The sequence below is a fragment of the Vigna radiata genome, chromosome 11 (assembly GCF_000741045.1).
Source record: "Vigna radiata var. radiata cultivar VC1973A chromosome 11, Vradiata_ver6, whole genome shotgun sequence".
Lineage (NCBI taxonomy): Eukaryota > Viridiplantae > Streptophyta > Magnoliopsida > Fabales > Fabaceae > Vigna > Vigna radiata.
In genome coordinates, this window is record NC_028361.1 from 5,507,642 (window position 1) to 5,530,305 (window position 22,664).

The window sequence follows — 22,664 nt, forward strand, 5'->3', positions numbered from 1 at the left end:
TGTGACCCGAACTATCTCAAGTAATGACAACCAGTATTTGTTAGTTTTATAAGTTATCAATAAAAAAACAATATTAAATGTGTTCAACATTTTTATTGCATCGGAAAGTTTCACAAAGAGGTCACTTACCACCCTATATTTGTCTACATATATCTACTATAGAGGATGTATGTATCGCGTTCTAACTTCATCATCAGTTGTTGTAATTTAGTTCTCAAATCTTTTAAATGACGGTTTGTAAGTGTATCTTACATTATATACTTGACTTATTGTTGTCACATTACACTCGTTATTTTCTTTGAGAGTAAGAAGAATATATATTTGCAAACTTCAGTTCACTCTTTGTTATAACAACAAGCAATGACTGTTCAATTGATTTTAACCTCCTAACAAAAGGGTATCAACTAAAGTCTATGACAAATCATTATTATGATATTCATACATTACCTTCAATACTTATCTCTCCCCGTTAGAAATTGGTTTTCCTATTAATTTGAAAGGACAATCGTATTTTCTTCTACCAGATATACTTGATCATCAAATTTGTACTTTTTGTACTTTTCACCCTTTTTCACATTCTAACAGTACATATGTTTTTCTTCCAGATTGATCATTGGTTTTATAAGATCTTATAATAACAACCATAAAATTAGGATCAAAAGCAATCTCTCAAATCTATTAAATTAACTTATCATATGTGAGAAAACTTTTGCCAGTAGTACAATTATTTGTATAATCTCCATCAAATTTCATTTATATAAAAAAGAGAAATCTGATAGAAAACTGGTATATACTTGTGATTAGGGATGACAAAAAAATTCGTACCCGCGGATATCTGTGGATAAAATCTGCGATGGATAGTTGATATCCGTAACCCGCGGGTAGCGAGTATTTTAATACCCGCTTATAAACGGGTTAGGTGCGAATATTATACTATCCGTACTTGTGAATATCCGCTACCTGCAAAAAATAAAAATAAAAATTTAATTTATATTTTATTAAGTTAAATTTAATTAAAACTAACAATAATTTATATTTTACAAGGTTAAATTTAATTAAAGTTAAAATTAAATTTTAATTTATATTTAATTTGATTTATATTATATTTTATATATTTTTTGTAATTTTATTTAAATTTTATTTTAATAATTTATAAAAATATTTTTTTAAATATTTGCGGATATTCGCAGGTATACACGGGTATACGCGGGTTTTAAAATATCCACAAATATTTTTTAAGCGGATATCTGTTGGGTAGGGGGTGGATTTCTTTTTGTCAGGTTGGATTGCGGTAGGCACTATTTGTGTTCGACCCGACCCGTTGCCATCCTTACTTGTGATTCTATAAAACTTAAAGAACAATCTTCTATCTTAAATATAAAGACACTCAGTACCTATAACATCACATCAACATAGAATATCTTACTTGCTCAATAATAATAATTAAAAATCAACAAATTCATAAAACAAAACAAGCAAAATAACTTTTTTTAAAACTAGTATCAAATTTCAAAACCTGGTAGTATGGTTAACTAGATTTCAAAATTTGACAATATTTTTTACGAAATTTCAAAATTTAGTGAATTCTTAAATTAGATTTTGAAATATGGTAAATTTTTTAACTGAATTTTGAAATCTACTAATTTTCTAAAATATATTTCCAAATGATTTGAGTTTCTAAATCAAATTTTGGAATCCAACACGTTCTTAAATCGACGAGTTACTTAACCGAATTTTGATATTCAGTATTTCTCTAAATCCAAATTTGAAATTAAGTAATTTCTTCACGTAAATTTCAAAATCTAATAATTATTGAAATTTTTTATCCTATCAAATTTGAAATCTAATTAATATTTTTACCAGCCGAATTTTGAAATTCGGTACATATAATAAAAATAAATATCAAATATGAACGAAAAGAGTAAAATCAATATATCTCATTCAAACATTGATGAACAAAAGAGTTTTCCAAAAAGATGAACGAAAATGAAGGAAAAAACGCAACATTTTTCAAAGAAGAAAGTTGGAGTTGAAGAAAAGAGAAAAGATCTCTGTAGTTGCTTCTAAAAGTGAAAGTAACTTGGAAATGCGAGAACCAATAAATATAACACTTTTTTACAGTAAATACGCAGTAACAGTAATTATTGTTTACGTAATTAATTTAATATTTTATATATATTCATAACTGATGTACTTAGCATCACACTAAAATTTGGGGTTAGAGAAAGAAAAACTGGAGGTGCAGTAAGAAATCCCAAGGAAACCCTTACCTTTTTTGTATTGGGTTTTAGCCTTTTTGTTAGACTTGGGCATAAGTTCAGAAACACCAAGTTCTGTTCACATATTCTTATCACTATAAATTTAGAGTATGGAAAGGTTATTTTAAGCAATAGTAGCTATAGTATGATGTTAATTGTAAGACTTATAAAATTAGGTTAAATATTTCTTCAACAACTGAGTTTCTGTGTAGATTATTTAATATGTATTTTTTTTAAATAAACATCTCGATTAAGAAGAAATCATGCAGTTGTGAATTAGGTTTAAAATTTATAGATGAAAAACATTTAATTAATCTTAAAAATATTTTTAATTATTAAAATTTCACTAAATGCTTTTTTATAGTATAGATATAATAACTACTGTTAATATTCTTTCATATTATTTTTTTTACTAGGAATACAATATAATTGTCATATAATTATCCCCCAAAACGATATTTTCACACACGTGTGTTTTTTACCCATGCAATACAAACAACAAACGTTTTTTTTTTTAACTTAAAATTATTTTAAATTAATTTTATAAATATAAGAATTATGTTTAAGTTTACAATGGACACTTTATATTATGATATGTTTTATAATTATTGATCATTTCAAGAAAAATCTCCCAAAGAGTAATAAGATCGATCATCGAAAAAAAAAAACACTTGTTTTTTAAAACTGAGCTATAAATCCTATTTATAATACAAAGTTTAGGGATGGTAGTAAAATTGGAGTGTAATGGTGCAATTAACATTTAATTACCGCTTAACGAAATCCAATTTAATATCTCCGAGGTAGTGAATGCACCACGTGTTCGCCATTGAAGCGTCGTTCACTTTCTCTTTGTGACGGCGTGAGAAAGGAAAGCAGAGAAAAGAAGAGTAAGGTGGGAGGCACACGCACAAAAAGAGAGTCGGAATCTCCAGTATTCAATCGGAGACAACACCAACTCAGCCGGAAGAAGTAGAGTGCGCGGCGAAAATGTGGCGGTGCATCGCACGGGGGCTTCGTGGGGCTGCCTCTACCACCAGATCCACCTCTAGTCACCCTCTCGGATCTCACCTTTGTAGATTCTTCTCCGTATGAGAGACTCTCTCTTACCGATCTTACCATTTTTCGTTTATTCTTTTAACTCCGTGCTTACTCAATCACTTCGCCTGTTCTTTTACTTCGATTTATTTCCTTTCATTTTTACCTTCTGTATCTCTTTGACTGGATCTTTTACACGCGGATGATGTTTCACTGAACCTGAATCCTTTTTTCTGTGATGTGCAGAGTGGGGTTAACTCCTCGTATACCGTGGTGGATCATACTTATGATGCTGTTGTCGTAGGTGCGGGTGGCGCGGGATTGAGAGCTGCTATTGGACTTTCAGAACACGGGTTCAAGACTGCTTGTATCACCAAGCTCTTCCCCACTCGTTCGCACACGGTTGCAGCTCAGGTATGAGGGCATTGCTAACACCTTTTTCTCTTGTTTATTCGTTGTACTGGTATTGTTACTATTTGTTCTGCGGTTTTCGTTATTGGGTCTTTTGTCTGACTTCAGTGTAAGTAGTATCCATGTGTAAAAGTTCTCCGCCTGAAGTTTATTTATATAAAAAAAAAATGAATGGCTGTACGTGGGCTATTGGCTGATGATTTCAACTAGTTGAGAGTGACTATAGCTTCCTTTGGTTGTGATGTCAATTGTAGGTATGTCTCGTGATGTAACTTGTAGTTGCCCCCTAACTATAGTCTTGGGTCACTTTGATACTGTTATCGTTTCTCTTCTTCATAATTCATTCTTCTTGTGTTTAGCTTTATTTGCTATTCATTACAATTTAAACTTGGTACTATAATATGTTGTTTTGTTCGTTTCAATGATGGGTGATGATTTAACTATTTCTCTGCCGTTGTGTGCTTTTAAAGAATTATTTTGACGATGTCCCCCTCGCATCTTGTTCTTGTGTGCTTGTACAGTTAGTTACAAATCATGACATAAGAAGTATTGGGTGATGCACCAAAGTATATTTTGTGAAATTATCGTCATATCAAGCCCCCCAACCCCGAATATACTGGCAATACTAATTCGTGAGAATAAAATTCTGTACAGGGTGGTATAAATGCTGCTTTGGGAAACATGACAGAAGATGACTGGAGGTGGCACATGTATGACACTGTCAAGGGAAGTGATTGGCTAGGTATAAACTAACTCGATCTTTGAAATTTTACATCCCGTGTGCCAAAAATCATTTATAAATTACATTTGCCTCAAAATCGGTCTAACTCTAATGAATAAGATAAGCCCCTTGCCTGTTTACCTAAATGTGAAAATAGACATTTTCCTATTTAATAGTATGATTTTCCCCTTGTTTCTTAATTAATCCAAGCTCTATGGCCTACAGGTGATCAGGATGCCATACAGTATATGTGCAGGGAAGCACCAAAAGCAGTCATCGAGCTAGAGAACTATGGTTTACCATTTTCCCGAACGGAGGATGGAAAAATATATCAGCGTGCATTTGGTGGTCAAAGCTTGAACTATGGGAAAGGTATTTCCAGAATTTAGTGTAGACTGTCAGGCTTTTTTTTTTTTCTTTTGAGAAGAGACTTGATAGTGGTATCCTTCTGTTGCTATGATACAGGAGGTCAAGCATACCGCTGTGCATGTGCTGCTGATCGAACTGGGCATGCTTTATTGCACACTCTCTATGGTCAAGCTATGAGACATAATACCCAGTTTTTTGTGGAATATTTTGCATTGGATCTCTTAATGAATAATGATGGTAAGTTTGTAGAAACAACTTGCTTTCACTTAGTTTGCAACCAATTCATCTAACAAGATCTTAGCATTCATTGGCCTTGATGAGCAAATTTCCCATGTACTTCGCATTACTTGATTACTGACTGTAATTATATTATTTATTTCAATTGTAGTTGCTTTATCTAACTAGTATTCAATGGTGGGGGATAATTGTATGTTGATGATAAAGTTAACTAATTTCTATATTGGATCTGTAGGCACCTGCCAGGGAGTAATTGCCTTGAATATGGAGGATGGAACACTACATCGTTTCCAAGCTGCCTCAACAATTTTGGCCACAGGGGTAACATAGCCTTCTTACGTTAGACAGTATTTAATTTTTTTTTTTTTTATTTCACTTATGAAGGATAGGTGAGATCTTGTATTATGCTTCAGGGTTATGGTAGAGCATACTTTTCTGCAACCTCAGCACACACATGTACTGGAGATGGCAATGCCATGGTTGCACGTGCTGGGATCCCTCTTGAGGTGTGTTTTTCTTTTGGGTTGCTTTTCCATATTAATTTGATGTCTTTTGGCATTATTCTTTTCTCATTTGAATGCATATCATAAATTCTGCAGGATTTGGAGTTTGTACAATTTCACCCAACTGGTATATATGGAGCAGGTTGCCTTATAACAGAAGGTCTGCAGTTCAAGTTTTATTTGCTACTTGTTCTTGCTTTTGTTTTTACTTTACAAGCACCTTGTCCAATGAAATTGGAATGCAGTGTTTTTCATTTTCTGATTTTAATTTTTTGATCTTTTAGGCTCTCGTGGTGAAGGTGGAATTCTCAGGAACAGTGAGGGTGAGCGATTTATGGAACGATATGCTCCTACTGCAAAGGATCTTGCATCAAGAGATGTAGTTTCGAGATCAATGACAATGGAGATCAGGGAAGGTCGTGGTGTAGGTATGCTGGCTTCATAAAAAAGTTTATATTAACAGATACAAAGTTTGGTTGCTATTACTTCTTAGGCTTAAGGAAATTGAGTGGTAAAGATGTATAACTTTTATGTCAAATTCTCAAGTTATATTTTATTTTTAATTCCTACAATTGAATGAATCATCTGAGTTCGATGAAAATCATGTCCTCTCATTTATAGTTTGATGCTTTTTTTTCTTTCTAAGTAAGGTTGTATTAACTTTTAGAAATTATTTTCAGGACCCCTGAAAGATCACATCTATCTCCATTTGAATCACTTACCCCCAGATGTGCTCAAGGAGAGACTTCCTGGAATCTCTGAAACTGCTGCTATTTTTGCTGGTGTGGATGTTACAAAGGAACCCATCCCTGTTTTGCCAACAGTACATTATAACATGGGCGGTATTCCCACAAACCATTATGGAGAGGTATAGTCATGCACTCAGTTTGAAATGGGACTTCCAATTGAAAGATTAAAAATTATACAACGTAATTAAAATAAGAAGAAAAATCTAGGATAATTATTCATGCTAGAATTGTTGAATTTAAAGGGAGGGGAAGACAGATGTTCTGTCATAATAAGCACTGTACAATCAGTCAATTTCACTTGAGCAATCCCGCTCTGTGCCCCTTAATCTCTTAGACTCTGAGTAGACTAAGGGAACTATTTCCCGGGCATTGAGTAAATGGGTGCTATTTTGGAAGAACTAATTCCAGTGAAAATGCATTTAACTTATGACGAATGAACCCTTTTAACATTCAAAACATAAACTGCAGCTTTTAACATTGTTTACTTCTACGATTGTTTGATAAATTAGTGTTCTATGCTTACCTTTCTCCAGTCCCATTCTTTTGTCCTTCATTCAGCTCTTCTCGTACACAAAATTTGATTAAAAACTTGTGCATCACAAGTAATAATTGTTTGCATTTCGTTTTTGACAACAAAAATATTAACATTATCATTTCATTTTGAGCTAAATCCAAGTAATTATCTAATTAATGCTATTTGTTTGCAGGTGGTTACCATTAAAGGTGACAATCCAGATTCAGTGATTCCTGGATTGATGGCCGCCGGGGAAACAGCCTGTGCATCAGTCCATGGTGCCAATAGGCTTGGTGCAAATTCTCTTCTGGATATTGTTGTTTTTGGTAGAGCTTGTGCAAATAGAGTTGCAGAAATCCATAGACCAGGCAAGATTCTTTTGCTGTTTGGACATAGATTGTGTACACTGAAATTAGTATTATAATATTATCTGTCATCCATTTTGCAGGAGAGAAACAAAAGCCTTTAGAGAAAGATGCTGGTCAGAGAACAATTGCATGGCTGGACAAATTGAGAAATTCAAATGGTTCATTGCCAACTTCAAAAATTCGGTTGAATATGCAACGAGTTATGCAAAGCAATGCTGCTGTGTTCCGTACACAGGAAACGTTAGAAGAAGGTAATCCATTTCTTGTTATGCATATTTTATCCTCCTGTCAAATCCTTTTTAATTCTTGTTGATTCCTTAACTATCTCCTTGTTCTGAACTTATCTACTGCATTACAGGTTGTCAATTAATTGATAAAACGTGGGAGAGCTTCCATGATGTTAAGGTCAAGGACCGCAGTTTAATATGGTAATTCCATTTTAGCAAATGATGAACAGTCCTAATATTTCATGGATGTTCATTTTTTTTACCTCTATTGGCTACATGTTTACAGGAACTCCGACTTGATTGAGACTATTGAGTTGGAAAATCTTTTGATAAATGCTTGCATCACAATGTACTCTGCTGAAGCTAGGAAAGAGAGTAGAGGAGCTCATGCCCGTGAAGACTTCAAGGTGAGTTTTCTATCACTCGTGCAAGTTTCATACCATCAACGTGAATAGTGCACTTAACTATATTATGTTGGATTCTGCAGGTTAGAGATGATGAGAACTGGATGAAACACACTGTGGGGTAAGTCACGTTTCATACAGTTATTTGGTTTTCTATTTACAAAAGCAGGCACTTGAGTAGTGATTTTTTTATTTCCATTGGTTACCTTGATCTTATTAGGTAATTTGAATTGATGGAAAGGAATGGGAGTGCGTATGAAATAGAAGTGGGATATTTGTTCCTATGCTTCGTTTGTAGAGATAGAGGAATAAAATGATGATATTCCTCTATCTTTATGTTTGTTTTTCTTTGGAGTGATTTAACCAGTTTTGACCCAACCAAATTTCTGGGTTTGGCTGGGCCTTAGTAGGTTCTAATTGTCTAAAAAACCACAAATTTGAGACTGATAAAGTGTATCAAATGGGTTGTTGATAGGTACCTAGACTGTTATTACACACGCACAGAACTCCAAGACAGGTTCTTGAATGTTCATTAGGAAACCAGACTGTCCTGTTCTACCAATGTGGTAAGAACAATTTTTAAGGTCTTTCGATGGACCTGTCTCGACTAACTTTTCCCTTTACAAAATACTCCAGATACTGCCCGCTCACCTCCTAGTAAGACTATTTATAATAGTCTGTTACAGTTATGTAATTACAACTGTACTAACTACCTTCTTTTTTCCTTTTGTAAACTGTATCAAACCCATCAATACCCCTCCATGAAGATTCACCTTGTCCTCAAGGTGAAGTTCTTTATGAATGCAGGCAGCAGATTCCCAGCTATTCTCAATATCTGAAAGATGTTTTCATTTGAGAAGAACTTCTAAGTCGCCTTGAGGGGTCTTTCTAGTATCTAGCAGTTGTTCTGGATATAGTCTTCAGTAAGTGGAGGAGGCATGGGCTGGGTAGATGTGGCTGGCTGCCCTCCTTGGTGACTAGTGATGCTACTTGTTAAGTCCGGGGCTCCGCTTTTGCTGTAACTCTGATTTTTTTCCTCTACCATCTGAGACTTCATCATCAACTCAGGAAGATTTCTGGGTTCATACGACTTAACCTCAGCCTTGATATCCTCTGTTAGGAAACTACTTGTAGTTAGGAAGAAGACTGTATAAAAGGGGTTGGGGTGCTTTGAGAGAAGAGAGTTTGGAGTCTTATTGATTGTGCGGGAACTCTTGGAGTTCTTTGGGGAGAGGTTAAGCTCTCTATACTTGTATTCTTGATTGCTCAGTAATACAAAGAGGTTATACAACACTCTTGGATGTGTGTTTTGTGTGGGTGAAGTGTGTTTTTCATAGGTTCCCGATTAGGAACCTATCATCCTCCTTCAAGAACCCAGCGTATTGTTCAAACTGCGCAATATAATCTTCCACTAAACCTGTTTGTTGCAAGCCAATCAGAATTTCAAAGGAGTTTTGCAGCATTGTTGGTTGAAACCTGCGATCAACAGCCACCTTGAATTCCTCCCATGTAGGATTTGGATTGCAGGTTTTCCACCACTGAAACCAATTCAAGGCTTTCCACTCCAAAGCAACCATGACAGCCTGCATTCATTTCTCTTCACTAACTTCTTTCAAACGAAATTATCTCTCCAATTTGTTAGTTCAGCCATAGGCCTCCTCTCCTACAAAGACAGGGATGTCCAACTTCCTCCATTTTGAGGAAGATACGACGGACCCTTGCTCCTCATTCTCTCTACTGCCCTCACTTCCTCCATGTGTGACAGAAGCATTATCCTCTGATTGTTTCGCAGTGGAAGACAGCTTCTCCACAATCACCGTAAGTCCCCTAATCATATATTCCCGCTGTTTGAACCTCCTATGATACTCATTATCCTGTTCTTGCACAATCTTTTCAAGTGCATCCAATCTTGATTCCATTCTTGTATTCACCATGTCCCAAACAGCTACCACAGCACCAGGAAAGAGACTCTGAACACCAATTGATAGGTACCCTGACTGTTATTACACACGCACAGAACTCCAAGATAGGTTCTTGGATGTTCACTAAGAAACCAGACAGTCCTGTTCTACCAATGTGGTAAGAACAGGAACCAACAATGAACAATTTCAAGGTCTTTTGAGAGGACCTGTCTTTCCTTACTTTTCCCTTTACAAAATACTCCAAAAACTGCCTGCTGACCTCCTAGTAAAACTATTTGTAATAGTCTGTTACAGTTATGTAATTACAACTGTACCAACTACCTTCTTTTGTAAACTGTATCAAACCTATTAGTTGTGATATATTTTGTTGGTGAAATTGAATCCTCATTCCGTCATTTTTATGTAATAACTATTCTTAGAACCGTAAATGCTTGGTGCAAGTTGCAGTTGCAATCGTGCAGTTAAACATGTTAATGGGGTAGATCCATTTCAGTGATCCTCAACCTGTTAATATTCTTTCGGTCTTTGAGCTTTTTGTTTCTTCAGAGCTGGAGTTCTCTCAGCTCTCGTCCATCGTTGGATCATCCAAGTTGCTCACTAAGTTGATGCACTTGTGACTGGGATGATATTGTCATTAATTGAGCATGCTCCCTTTTTGGGTGGAAAATTAGCTGCTATTGTCTCTAATAGCGATCTTTTACTCAATGACAGTTAATTTAGAGATGTAAGAATCTGATATTTTGCAACGCATTAGAGAAGTTGGAAACCTTAGAGCAATCATTGGTGTGAGGGATATATTTTGGTTGTATAACGTCCTAACTCTGACCAGAAGCGTGATATTGTCTAGAAAACAACCATTTTAAGTTAAGAATGGAGATCCAAGATGATCAACACCCTATCATGTCCTTTCAAGTAAGAATTATGTCAGCTTGAAATACAGATGAAAGGGATCAATGTTTTCACCATGATCACTAAAGGATGATTAATCGATTCAATCTTAATTAACCTGCTATTCTGAAAGATTAAGTGGGTGGAGTCGGCTAAAATTGAGCTGCTTGTACTATTTACAATTATTCAACTGAGGAAAAACCTGTGTCAATAAATTTCATGTTAACTATGTGTGCATTCATCTGCAGATACTGGGAGAACGAGAAGGTCCGGTTAGACTACAGGCCAGTGCATTTAAATACATTGGATGATGAGGTTGAATCATTCCCTCCCAAGGCTCGTGTCTATTGATTTCCTTGCTAATGGATGGTTAGACTTGTCGTCTCGATGTTTAAGGACAGGAAAAAAAATGCAATAAATTTTATTTTTGATGATAATTGTTGCATTCGTCATCAATGTTGATTCATATTCCTGTCATTCTCAAATAAAACTGTATTTGCAGCAAAGAATCATAGCAATACAATTCTATTTAACTGCTTGTATTTTGACAAGCTTTTTGCAAATTTACTATTTACCACGTTCGTGTCTCCAAGCTTATAATTTTCTAAGTTTCGTGCTTTCATAGTTTTCTAATTTTGGTGTTTATTGATATTATTCTAAGCTTCGTGTTTATATTCGAAGTGTGTTTATCTACTTCATGGAAATGGAAAAAGTGGCTTTCCAAACTCATGTTCGTTCGAACATGATGTCAGTCTCCTCTTTGTTACAGCTGTTATGCACAACTGTTCGGGCCTCTAAAATGGTACTTCAGCTTCTCGTCAAGTTGTTTGAACCAAAAATCTGAGGCGTATATAATCACATGTTAGCTGCGGAATGCCCAAATCTCTTAAAATATTGCTGGCTTTTCTAGATTATCATTGACGTAGTATACAAATCGAATAGATTGCGTTAGGTTTAATTGGAATATTGCAATGTCAAATATATAAATGGGAAAAAGAAGTAAAACAACGTTGAATGTATCAATTCTTGTGTCATTTAGATAAATTATAAATTATGATCAAATTTGATTGAGTCTCATTCATCTCGTTTTGTGTACACATTAGGTACATTGCCTCCATTTTCAAAATCCACAAATTTGCACTGTTTTTTATTTACTTATCTCTCATATATTTTTGACCCTTTATCTGCCTCCATTTTTATTTTGAGCAACATTAAATTTCTTCCTCCTCTTCCAAAAAAAAAGTCACTCTCAATCTTTCAACTGCCCCTCTAACTCAGTCAATTAATGGAACGAAAAAAACATTTTTCACCATTGAATTATTCCCCTCTATTTCAGTCACTCAACAGATGAAAAAAAAAACAATTTTACAAAAATAAAATATATTTTAAAATATTAAAATTAGAATCCATTCTTATTATAAAAAGTGTCTAAATTTTAAGACGACTATATATATCTCTATCTATCTATAGACATGTATATATATATATATAGACATGTGTATATATATATATATATATATATATATATATATATATATATATATATATATATATATATATATTAAAGCGTCATATCTTGCTATATTTAATCTTAGCATAATCTTTGGATTGATCGAAACTTAAATTTATAACCACACTGAATTATCAGAATTAAATTCGATGCCATGAATCATCATATATTAGTCCAGTCATTCAAACTCTAATTCTTGACCATATCTGGCAGAATTTGTTAAAAACCTATAACCATTTGATTGTTCTTTCTGCTTGAAAAAGGATTAATCTAAAATATTAACATAAAAACAGTTTACATCGAAAAAAGAGCACTGGAAAATATCTTGGTGTGCAAGAAGCAAAAAGATTCTGATACAACATACGTGAAAGCTCCAAGTAGAATTGAAAATGACGCTGATATATACAGGTCAAATGAGCTTTGTTTTTACGTTTGAATCAGTCCATAGTAACATTTAGCTTTGCTTTTTTATTTGAATAGATTTATTATTTGAATAGATTTAGAGATAAAAATAAGAATGAATTTGAAAATAAATTTTTTTAATTTATTAAATAAACTAAATTCTACGTTAATTTTTTAAAAAATTTTAGTTTTAAATCTATTCTAATAAAAAAACAAAATCTATTTTTAAATTCACTCAATTACTCTTCTTTGAATCTATTAAATTCATTCAAGTGAAAAAGAGATATGATTTCCTCACATATTTTAACGTTTTTCCAAAAGGGTGATACTTGCGAAGGAGGGGGAAAATGGTTTGACAAATCTCCATTCTTGAGAGATAAGCCTGCTCGCAGTCATTGACAAAATCAATGCGTGCAACACAAAGATAACAACAATACGTAATGCAATACATAACATAATACAAAAGTCTATCTCCAAAAAGAGGCAGAAAAGTAAAAATCAACAACAACAATATCATAGCATGTGACATGGATAAACCCCTCCTCATAGATAGCGTAATTAAGCGTTGGCACTGGGTTGATGCCTCGCCTTTTCCTTCTCCTTCACCTCGCTTCCCTGCGTCTTGTCATAAGCTTCATGCATATACACACCAAACAAAAGAAGCTAAAAATTAAGACAAACAAAACAAAATAAGAAGCAAATGTATATACATGCATGTCTGATAAGAAAACTAAACCTGGGTGATTTTCATGTATGCACTCATCCGTCTTGGGCATGGATTGTTTTCCACCATAAATTCCACCAAACCCTTCTTCATCACACCTCGTAGCGTACCCTTCCCCAAACGAATGAGACATCACATCTCTTCATAACATTCATCATAATTAACTCATTTCAGTATGTACAGAATCAAGAATATTAATCCAGTGATTGTCTTTCACTTTTACAATATCTAATCTAATTAATAACATGGTTACTCTTAAGATCATTAATTATTATCAAATGCGACTCATCATGATGTGTTATAGAATCTAGTAACATGGTAATGAATGAAATCCAGATATATTATTTGAGCTCACCCATGTTTAGTTTCCTCGCTAGGTTTCTGACTCTTGTCCATGTTATGATCTCTACTGTTACTATCAGATTTGGTGCAGAATCTAACTGCGGAAGCTTCCCGACCGAGGTTGGAAGAGAGAGAGCGTGGGAGTGAAACGTGTTGACAGGTTAAAACCGTTTTGATCGAGTGAAGCATTGCTTTTTCTATGTCGAGAAGGATGGATCCTGTTGCAGAGACAGTGTGGTAGTCCTATAATTTCGAACAATGCAAATCCTATAAATCCTCCCGTGCACTTAATCTTGTTCACATGCTTCAGAGAAAACATGAAGCACTTTCATGACATGACATGTGGTATGTTTTGGACGTTTGTCCTTCACACAGACCCTCACGTGGAGGGCTGTTGAGCCTTTTGCATGCAAAGAATATTTCAATTCACCTTTGATTCTAAGATGTCGTTGTGTAACAGCTGAATAAACGCCACGTCCACCAGTGTGAAGAATATCTATTCTATTCTAAATTATTCTTCCTTTCTTCGTATGGAAAGAGTTCAAATTCATCCCTTTCTGTATTTGTTTGCAAATTGCTGTTGTAAAATAAGATATTCAGACATGTTGAAGATGATCTGATTCTGGGCTACCTTTGTATTCTCAAAAGGAAAATGTTGTTTTAAAAAAAAAAAATTAATAACTTTTTATAACTAATAGTTTTATGAGTGGTCCATTTATAAAATGGACTAATAAAGTAATAATATATAATTTAGGCTTAATATCTTTCTTGGTCCTCGTATTTGTGTGAAAATCTCAATTCGGTCCTCAAGTTTTGAACTGTCTCAATTGGGTCATAATTTTTATAAAAATGTACACATTTTACCCCAACCGTTAATTGATCTCAAACGGCGTTATTGGGGTAAAATGTATATATTTTTACAAAAATTATGATCCAATTGAGACAAGGGTAGTGATATTCTAACAACGGGAATTTGACAATGCGGTTGACAACGCCACGTGTCATTTTCCAATTAGTTGCATTTGAAATTTTTTTTTAATAAGAAAATCTGGTATGGATGGGTTCATTTGGAGTTTTCAAAATTGTCCCTGGTTCATTCTTTCACTCCATCCTCTGTACAGAAGAGTTGCTTCTCACTCCTAGGATTTCATTTTGAAATTTTCGTTCTCTCTCATTCGCACACTCTCTTCTCCCTCTTCCATTTTAGGGTTTTGATTTTGATAGAAGGTTTGTGTGTTTGTTTCGTTCACTTGTTGTCCCTGTGATTGGTCTAGAGTTCGTTTATCTGTGGAGTTCGTGGTCTCCTTTAACCGGTCTCCGTGGAAGGTTTGTTTGAAGTTTGTGGTTCTTTATTCGTTTTTCTGTGCAATGGCTTCGACCCCTACATTGGTTCTTCGAACAAGATCTGTATTTCATTCGTTTGACGTATTGGTTGTGTCTTCTGTTGGTTATTTTGAAGCTTTGTCGTCTGGGTTGTGGCTTTTTTTCACGAGTGAGTTGGTTTGAAGTTCGTTTCTCTATGGAGTTTGTGGTCTGATTTAACCGGTCTCCGTGGAACGTCTGATTTAACCGGCACCCTTCTCCCAAAAGTTTAACCAAAAACAGGTGCATTGATTAATTAGGCCTAAGGTGAATATTTATCTAATGTGGGCCTAAATCCACTCAACATGATGTGGGCTTAACATAACTCAATCGAACATAAATCTAACCTGACTTAACCTGACATAAACCCAACTTGCACTAGCTTGAGGTAGGTCTAACTCAATTGAATTAATGGTGAGCCTAATTCAATTGAGTTTGAGTCAACTAGAGATAAACCTAACTTAGATCAAATCATGGTGGGCCCAAAATGGCTCAACCTAAGGAGGGCTCGGCGTAATTTGGCATGACATTGGCTTAACATGGATTTAACTTGACTTGATTCAATGTGTATTTGACTTTACTTGGTCCGATATAGGTTTAACTTGACTCTATCTAACATGGACTCAATTCAACTTGTCATAATATGAACCTTAACAATATTTGCTTAACCTAGACCTAACATGACCTGACTCCAATCTGAAGGACCTATATGACTTGGGTTTGATCCAATCCTATCTATTTTTACCTTGAAATTCACACAAGCATGTTATTCCTTCAACTAAACTAGACAGACATAAACACTACTTGACTTGGTCAGCATGAGTTCAACTGAACATAATCTAACATGAACTATCTCCTCTTGACTTAATCTATCTGAAAGTAGATTCAAGCTTGATATAAACTCAGTCTAATTTAACTTATCCTAATCTTACCCACTAAAAGAATTACTTATATCACATATTTTAATTACCAACAAATAAAAAAATACTTAATATCACATTTTAAAGTAAAATAATATGACATACAAACCAATAGAAAAAAAACTTGTCAAAATGACATGTAAATATGAACAAAAGGTAAAAAAAACTTGTCAACATTAATACCTAAACCTAAACAAAAGGTGAATACGACTTAATAAAATATAAAAAATAACTTTTTAATGAAATTAAATTCAATACACTGTAACGTTCATATATTTTAAAGATGAGAATAAATTAAATAAACAAATTTTTAATTCTTACTAATTATTATTAATAGAAATGTGATTTATATTTATAAAAACTTAAATAAAAAGTCTTTATCCTACGTGTATTTTTTATCCTAACTTCATAAGTAAGAAAAAATATTTTAAAATAGTAAAACAAAATAAATGATTTTTCTTTAATGTCATTTATCTAATTGATCCTCCAAAATAATAAAGAATAACCACTAATAGAAAAAAAAACAGTTAGAGTATTTTATCTCATTGAATCTTTAAATTATTGTAAGTAATCTTTAAGGGAGAAATATACACACATTCTCTATTTAATATATATATATATATATATATATATATATATATATATATATATATATATATATATATATATATATATATATATATATATATATATATATATATATATATATAACCCCTAAGTTTAAAATTTATTTTAGTTCTTTATATTATGCATATGAAAAATCATTAACTTTTTTTCTTTATATTTACATGAAATCATGGATACATGTGGTGAGAAGGGAAGTAAAAGCAATGGAAGCATATGACACTGAAGAAACCAATTATTTCAAAGGTAAAAAGATTCAAATTGTTATAATACATGAGATGCTAAGTGACTTTGGAATGTTTGTCCAAAGAAGGTCAATGGTGTAGAAATAGGAACCTTGGTACAGATGATGAGAGTGGTGTTCCATTGATAAGGTCGAGGATGAAACCTAATAAGCTTTCTTAACCTTTTATTGACCTAATTGAACGAAAAATAAAAATATTTGAATTTTATTTAATATATTTTATCACCATAATTTATCAAGTAAATTACTTTAATTTTGTTTATAATCTTTACATTATGTAAAAGTAATTATTTGTTTAAAATTTCTAACATTTATATTTTTGAAATATTAAATAAAATGTTTTAAGAGAAATTATAATAGAAAAGAATTGGTCATTGTTTTTTTTCTATTCTTCCACAAATTAAATTAATATAGCATAATTATAATTAATTTAATCATAAAATATAAAATATTAACTTTTATATTTTAACTGCATAATATAATTAAATAAATGTTTATTTTTTAGAAAAAGTAATCACATAAAATTTATCTCTACTATATTTAAATAAATTTTCTTTTATCATTATATAATTAATTTTTATTTTGAGTATTTAATATATTATAAAATTTTATTTTAAGACTTTCTTTTTAAAACATATTTATTTATTACTATTATTTGAATTCAAATAATTACTCATTATAATTTTTTTTTACATATTTAACATTTTAATAACCACTTTTAAAATTTAAATATTTACTCATAAAATAAAATATTCACAGAATATATAGTAATTTTTATTTTAATAACTAAAATTTATTTTATTTATAATTATATCTATAACTATATTTTCTCTCTATATATGATGATAATATTTTCTCTCTATATATGATGATAATATTTTATCCTTAATAATATAATTATTATCTTATTTATGTGAAGGGTAATTGTACAAAACTGTTACTAATTTTAATTTTACTTCTTTTCCTCCATTTATTCAATTGATTATTTTTTAAATTTGGATTAAAATTTTAACTAAATATTATTATATTTTATTTGGTAGCATTTTGTTGGTTTATATATATATATATATATATATATATATATATATATATATATATATATATATATATATATATATAAAAACAATTGTGTGGTATTTTTTTATGATAGTAAAAATAATCAAATTTTTAATTGTTTTAAAACTGAATAAATAAATTTATAATTTTATTTTAATTGATTTTTTGTTTAATTTTGTAGTAATTTTTTAATTGAAAAAACATTGAATTTAAAAAATAAACAATTTGAGAAAAATATAAAATTTAAATAAACCGACACTTAAGATGTAACATTGATCAAATAATTATTTTAATATAAAACAATTTAAAAAATAAATGTGAACATAAAAAAAAATCCATAATATTTATTTATTTTTGATATTTTTTATTATAATAGGAAATTAGTTATCTTTCTTATATAATAATACTGGTCAATAAACATGATACATAATATTCTAAATTGTTTAGGCTGAACCGACATCTGAAAGATACAACTAATATATATCTAAACAAAATTATTGAGTTTATTAAGTATTGATATGAAAAAATATTTATTAAATATACAATAAAATGATAATTAATGTTTTTCTAAAATAAAAATTTAAAAAGTATTTTTAAAAATATAATATTCTAAATAAAAACTTAAAAACCTATGAATTTAATTAAGTTTAATTCTTAGACAAATAAAAAAATTTGTTGACCTGGTCAGTCAATAAAATAGTATTTATTATTTAATATATTTAGGAACGTATAGATAACGCAATCTGATGCTACATGTGCGTAAGGACCACGCGACCTTGAAAAGTTGGAAGGCAGCGCGTCTTTGCCGCCCTTGTAGGTTAAACACCAAACCGCCATGGTACTAGTCTTCTTTTACAAAAATACCCCTCTATTATTGTAAAGAGACAGATAACAAACAGCTTTGCCCCACCGATAAATGAGCCGCACCTAACATTACACGTCACCAAATCCTCACCGTCAACACAACAAATCTCAACCGTCCGATCTCAAAATCCCATTATAAAATAGAGCTTAGGGTTCTCTACCTTCTCTCATTCAGCGCCTCTTCTTCTCAGCCTTATCTTCAACATTCTTGCCAAACCTTCTTTCTGCAAATTCAGATCTATTATTTCGTGTGCCTCTGAGACTTCTAGCGTTGCCAGATCCGGATGGATCTGATCAAGATCTACACACCCATGGTGGTTTCGGCTTGGTTCGATCAACTTTCTGTCGGGGTTTTGCTCCGGTTAGGTTCGGTATTATGTTATTAGCGTCTTGATTTTGTTATGTTCAATTTATATTATCGGCGTTTCATAGATCTGATGCATGGAGACATAGATCTATGCATAGAGGTTTGCGCTTCATGTCCGTCTTGCTTATTTTGTGGGAGAGTCCTTTGGTCTTTGTATATGCCAAGCCTCTTGAGGTGTTTTTTGCAGGTACGTGAGATAATCCATGGGAAGAAAGCTGATCCAACTATAGATCGATCATCTACTGACGCTCTTTGGATCGTTATGGATGGATGCTTGTATGGATGATTTGGATTATTCAAGAAGCAGTGTTACTTCCTAGGGCTGCATATGTTGCTGGTCTCAGATGTAAAAATATTGTATGATGTGAAGCTTTGAGGTGGAAAATATGTGGATGTAGGAGATTTCGGGATGAACGACCTCAAAACGATGAGTCGTTTGGGGTTGGGAGTCCTGAGTGATCTTGTCATCCGACCTTTGCCATGTCAGGTGCGCTTGCTTGGCAGGTCAAATAATTGTTAATAAAAAAAAGTTTTGTTGGTTTCGGGAGAGATCGCACGGGAGTTGCCCGGGATCTCTCCCTCGTGTGGTGTGTGCTCTGCTCTCTTTCATTATGCCTTTTATTATTACCTTTCTCTGTCGCTCCACTCCGTTATAGATCTCTGCACCAGAGGGATTCAACAGAGGATTCGCTCCAACAATAAGGTATTATTTATCAATTTACAATCAAAAGGTTAGATATTTCAATTCGCATAATTAAAGATAAATCGACAACCGTATACTTGTTTTTAAAATATAACAAACATCGTTGAAGGTTCAATAGTCAGCAGATCGAAGAATTTGTCATCTTCCGTTAATTTCATTTAATATTTTATTTAAAAGGTCGGTAATGTGAATAATGTCAATCTGAACTTTTTGGTAATCTTATAGGCAGAAGATGCTAGGTGGAGTTCATCAGTAGTTTCATTCTTAAAGGTAAAACGGGGTCTGTGTTTATAAAGGTATTTTAATTATGAATTACTTATTTTAAGCCGTTATCAGGCCAGTTTTCATTAAACAACGATACTGTTAACGTCAATCCATGCCTATCAAATAATTACTTTCTTCATTATTACTTTCTTGTCGAACAAGTTTATGTTCATTACTACTATTAGCGCAACAATACTATTATCATTTTGTTTATGTTTATTATTGTTTCATTTCACTTGTTCAATCCGGTGACGTCTTCTTATAAAGATTGATCACATGTAGTATTGCCGGCTTAGTACCATATACTTGTAAATTTGATGACATGTAATAAGTTCAGCTTCGGCAGTCAACGTTTGTAATGCAGAAATAGCTAATTTTCAAAGCGTATAATTTTGAGGATTGTAGCATAGTTATGCTTTGCCAATGGGATCTTCTTTCAACATCGAAGTATAAATCTTCCAATTATTTGAAGACGCTATATGGCTTCTGCTGGGGAAATATCACTGGGATAGAGGAGCTTTGTATTGGATAATCTCGTGGATTGCGGAAGATTCTGATTTAGGCTTCTATGTTTAAGGTGAAGATAATTTCGGCTCTCTACTACATACACGGAAAGTATATTTTTCTTTCAAGTTAATTTAAGTTTGGATTCATTTTTGGAATTGAGTTACGATGTTGTTATTAAATTTCTTCGTCTTTTACCTTATTTATACTGTCAATATTCAGGTGTTCATTGTTGGTTATTGTTGATCATTTGGTTACACAAAATTCATGTTGTCAGTATTCAGAACTGTTCACAAATTCAATTATTAAGTTGTTTTAGTACCACCTCTAATCATGTTGTACATGCAACGTAGGAAGTTTATATTATTTTACAATGTTATTCGTTAGGGAAAAGGTTAAGTCGGATACTTCTTACTGCACTTAATTTGTTATAATTTTCAAATATCAAATCAGCAGTGTTTGCCATTGAACTGATGTGTCCGTCTTACACATGTACTATCTAATTAATTTTTATCTGGTATATTTATAGTGTCGGGCTTTTGTTTGTCAAAATGCTTGTGTGTTTTGAATCTTCGTAGCGTGGTTTATGTTTTTTCTATGAAGAATTGGAAATTTGTTTTATAAATTATGCTAGAATTATCCATGGAAGCTTCCTAGTATACTGAATTTTGTTATATGTTCAATATTTTTCTAGTGTAATCAAAATATTAAAATTTTATTGACCGACATCAGTAAATAAAAGAATGACCTATTTAAAATTAGTTATATTTATTTATTTATTTTAATCAGCAAATTAGTAGTAGTTATAAATTTTTGAGCCAGGAGAATGATGGCCATAATTAGTTTTGGAGATGGCCAAAATAGCTTTTTACTTTTAATGATTATTATGTACTAATAAATAATACTCTTGAAATAAGAAGTGGAATTTATCAAGTAATTATGACGGTGGCTAAAAGTTTCAATTTTTTACCATATTTGAAAGTAATTTTATGGAAAGCCATGTTTTTCAACCCTGAGACACCTTTAGTATTTTCTAGTCACTAATTTATTGAGAGATAGATCTGTAAGCTCAAAACGGTAGAGCGATCAGAGCATTTTGTCATATGGCAACCTTGTGCTCTGGTAGGATGGTGGTTCGAATCCACCCTGATCTGTATGTTGTATATTAAATAATATTTAGTAAATTTAGGATGACAATTGATAATTGTAATGCTTGATTTAGACGTAGACGTATATCTATTTTTGTGCTTCTCAAAGTAAGTTTGTGTTTGTAATTGATTGCAAATTTATACTAACAATTACTTGATTTTTTTGGTTAAGTTTTGTGCTCATAATTTTGAACCTTTTGGTAAATGCTTTATATTCTTATTTTTAATCTGGAGAGAGGCAATTTCTGTATTATGTTAAAAGTTGAAAGTGATATTTTTATTAAAATTTATGAAGACATTTGTGAAAATGAAAAACTGTTGGATTATTATATAGAAGACATTTGTGAAAATGAAAATTTACGAAAACATTTCTGATTTAAATTTATTAATAAATTGGTATATTTATATATCACTTTCACATAAACTAGGATTAAGAGGTGATTTTTGTTTAAGGTAGAGTCTTATTAGCTATTTAAATTTTAAAATAGTTCTTTTAAGCTCTTTTATTTATAAAAGAAAAATAGTACTTAAAAGTTATAAAATAGTGGGAAAATGTTTTATCAATTTTAATTTGGTTTTATTGAAAGTAACTTTCCTTTTACATTTATAATGTAAATTACTTTAAAATTTACAAATCTAATATACGCTGTTGAAATTAGGTCAAATCGGAAACATATTTAAATATATTAGTGATTTTAAAGAAAGGGAATGTACTTCCGGATGAATAAGAAAGTAGAAGGGGTAATAATTTGGCTCTTTAATAGGGGAGTGTATTATTTATCTGGTTATATTATATTTTAATGAATTTCAGTTATATGTTTAACTAATAATGTTGATTAAAAAACACAGGGTCATTTAGTTATATATTTGAAGAATTGAAAAAAAAAATTTAAGAAACACCATTATTTCTTAATCTAAAAACTTGTAATTATATTTATTAATTTCTATATAAAAAAATCTGTTTTAAAGAAAGTTATTTATTTTATAACAACTTTTCTTTAAATTATTAAGAAAATATTATAAT

At 32.0% G+C, this 22,664-nt stretch overlaps 2 protein-coding genes and 1 long non-coding RNA gene across 4 annotated transcripts; 2 read left to right on the plus strand and 1 right to left on the minus strand.

The window, feature by feature from the left end:
• Nucleotides 1-3,070: 3,070 nt before the first annotated feature.
• LOC106777639 (succinate dehydrogenase [ubiquinone] flavoprotein subunit 1, mitochondrial) lies at nucleotides 3,071-11,169 on the plus strand. The gene is made up of 16 exons (XM_014665301.2): nucleotides 3,071-3,344; nucleotides 3,540-3,707; nucleotides 4,359-4,446; nucleotides 4,651-4,797; nucleotides 4,891-5,031; nucleotides 5,267-5,352; nucleotides 5,445-5,537; nucleotides 5,631-5,694; nucleotides 5,819-5,962; nucleotides 6,215-6,402; nucleotides 6,991-7,165; nucleotides 7,246-7,416; nucleotides 7,524-7,593; nucleotides 7,679-7,799; nucleotides 7,880-7,917; nucleotides 10,855-11,169. The coding sequence occupies exons 1-16, from the start codon at nucleotides 3,246-3,248 to the stop codon at nucleotides 10,955-10,957; spliced, it is 1,896 nt and encodes a 631-aa protein (XP_014520787.1). The 5' UTR covers nucleotides 3,071-3,245; the 3' UTR covers nucleotides 10,958-11,169.
• Nucleotides 11,170-12,869: 1,700 nt separating this feature from the next.
• Nucleotides 12,870-13,879, minus strand: LOC106777486. The gene is made up of 3 exons (XM_014665061.2): nucleotides 13,598-13,879; nucleotides 13,255-13,382; nucleotides 12,870-13,150 (listed from the first exon to the last, which is right to left on the minus strand). The coding sequence occupies exons 1-3, from the start codon at nucleotides 13,771-13,773 to the stop codon at nucleotides 13,077-13,079; spliced, it is 378 nt and encodes a 125-aa protein (XP_014520547.1). The 5' UTR covers nucleotides 13,774-13,879; the 3' UTR covers nucleotides 12,870-13,076.
• Nucleotides 13,880-18,801: 4,922 nt separating this feature from the next.
• On the plus strand, nucleotides 18,802-20,736 carry LOC106777749. Of its 2 annotated transcripts, none has more exons than XR_001376983.2 (2): nucleotides 18,802-19,121; nucleotides 19,209-20,736. It is a non-coding gene; the product is annotated as an uncharacterized LOC106777749 (long non-coding RNA). The 2 variants fall into 2 exon arrangements; XR_002666026.1 differs by having other exon boundaries at nucleotides 18,804-19,020.
• The last annotated feature ends 1,928 nt before the right edge of the window (nucleotides 20,737-22,664 follow it).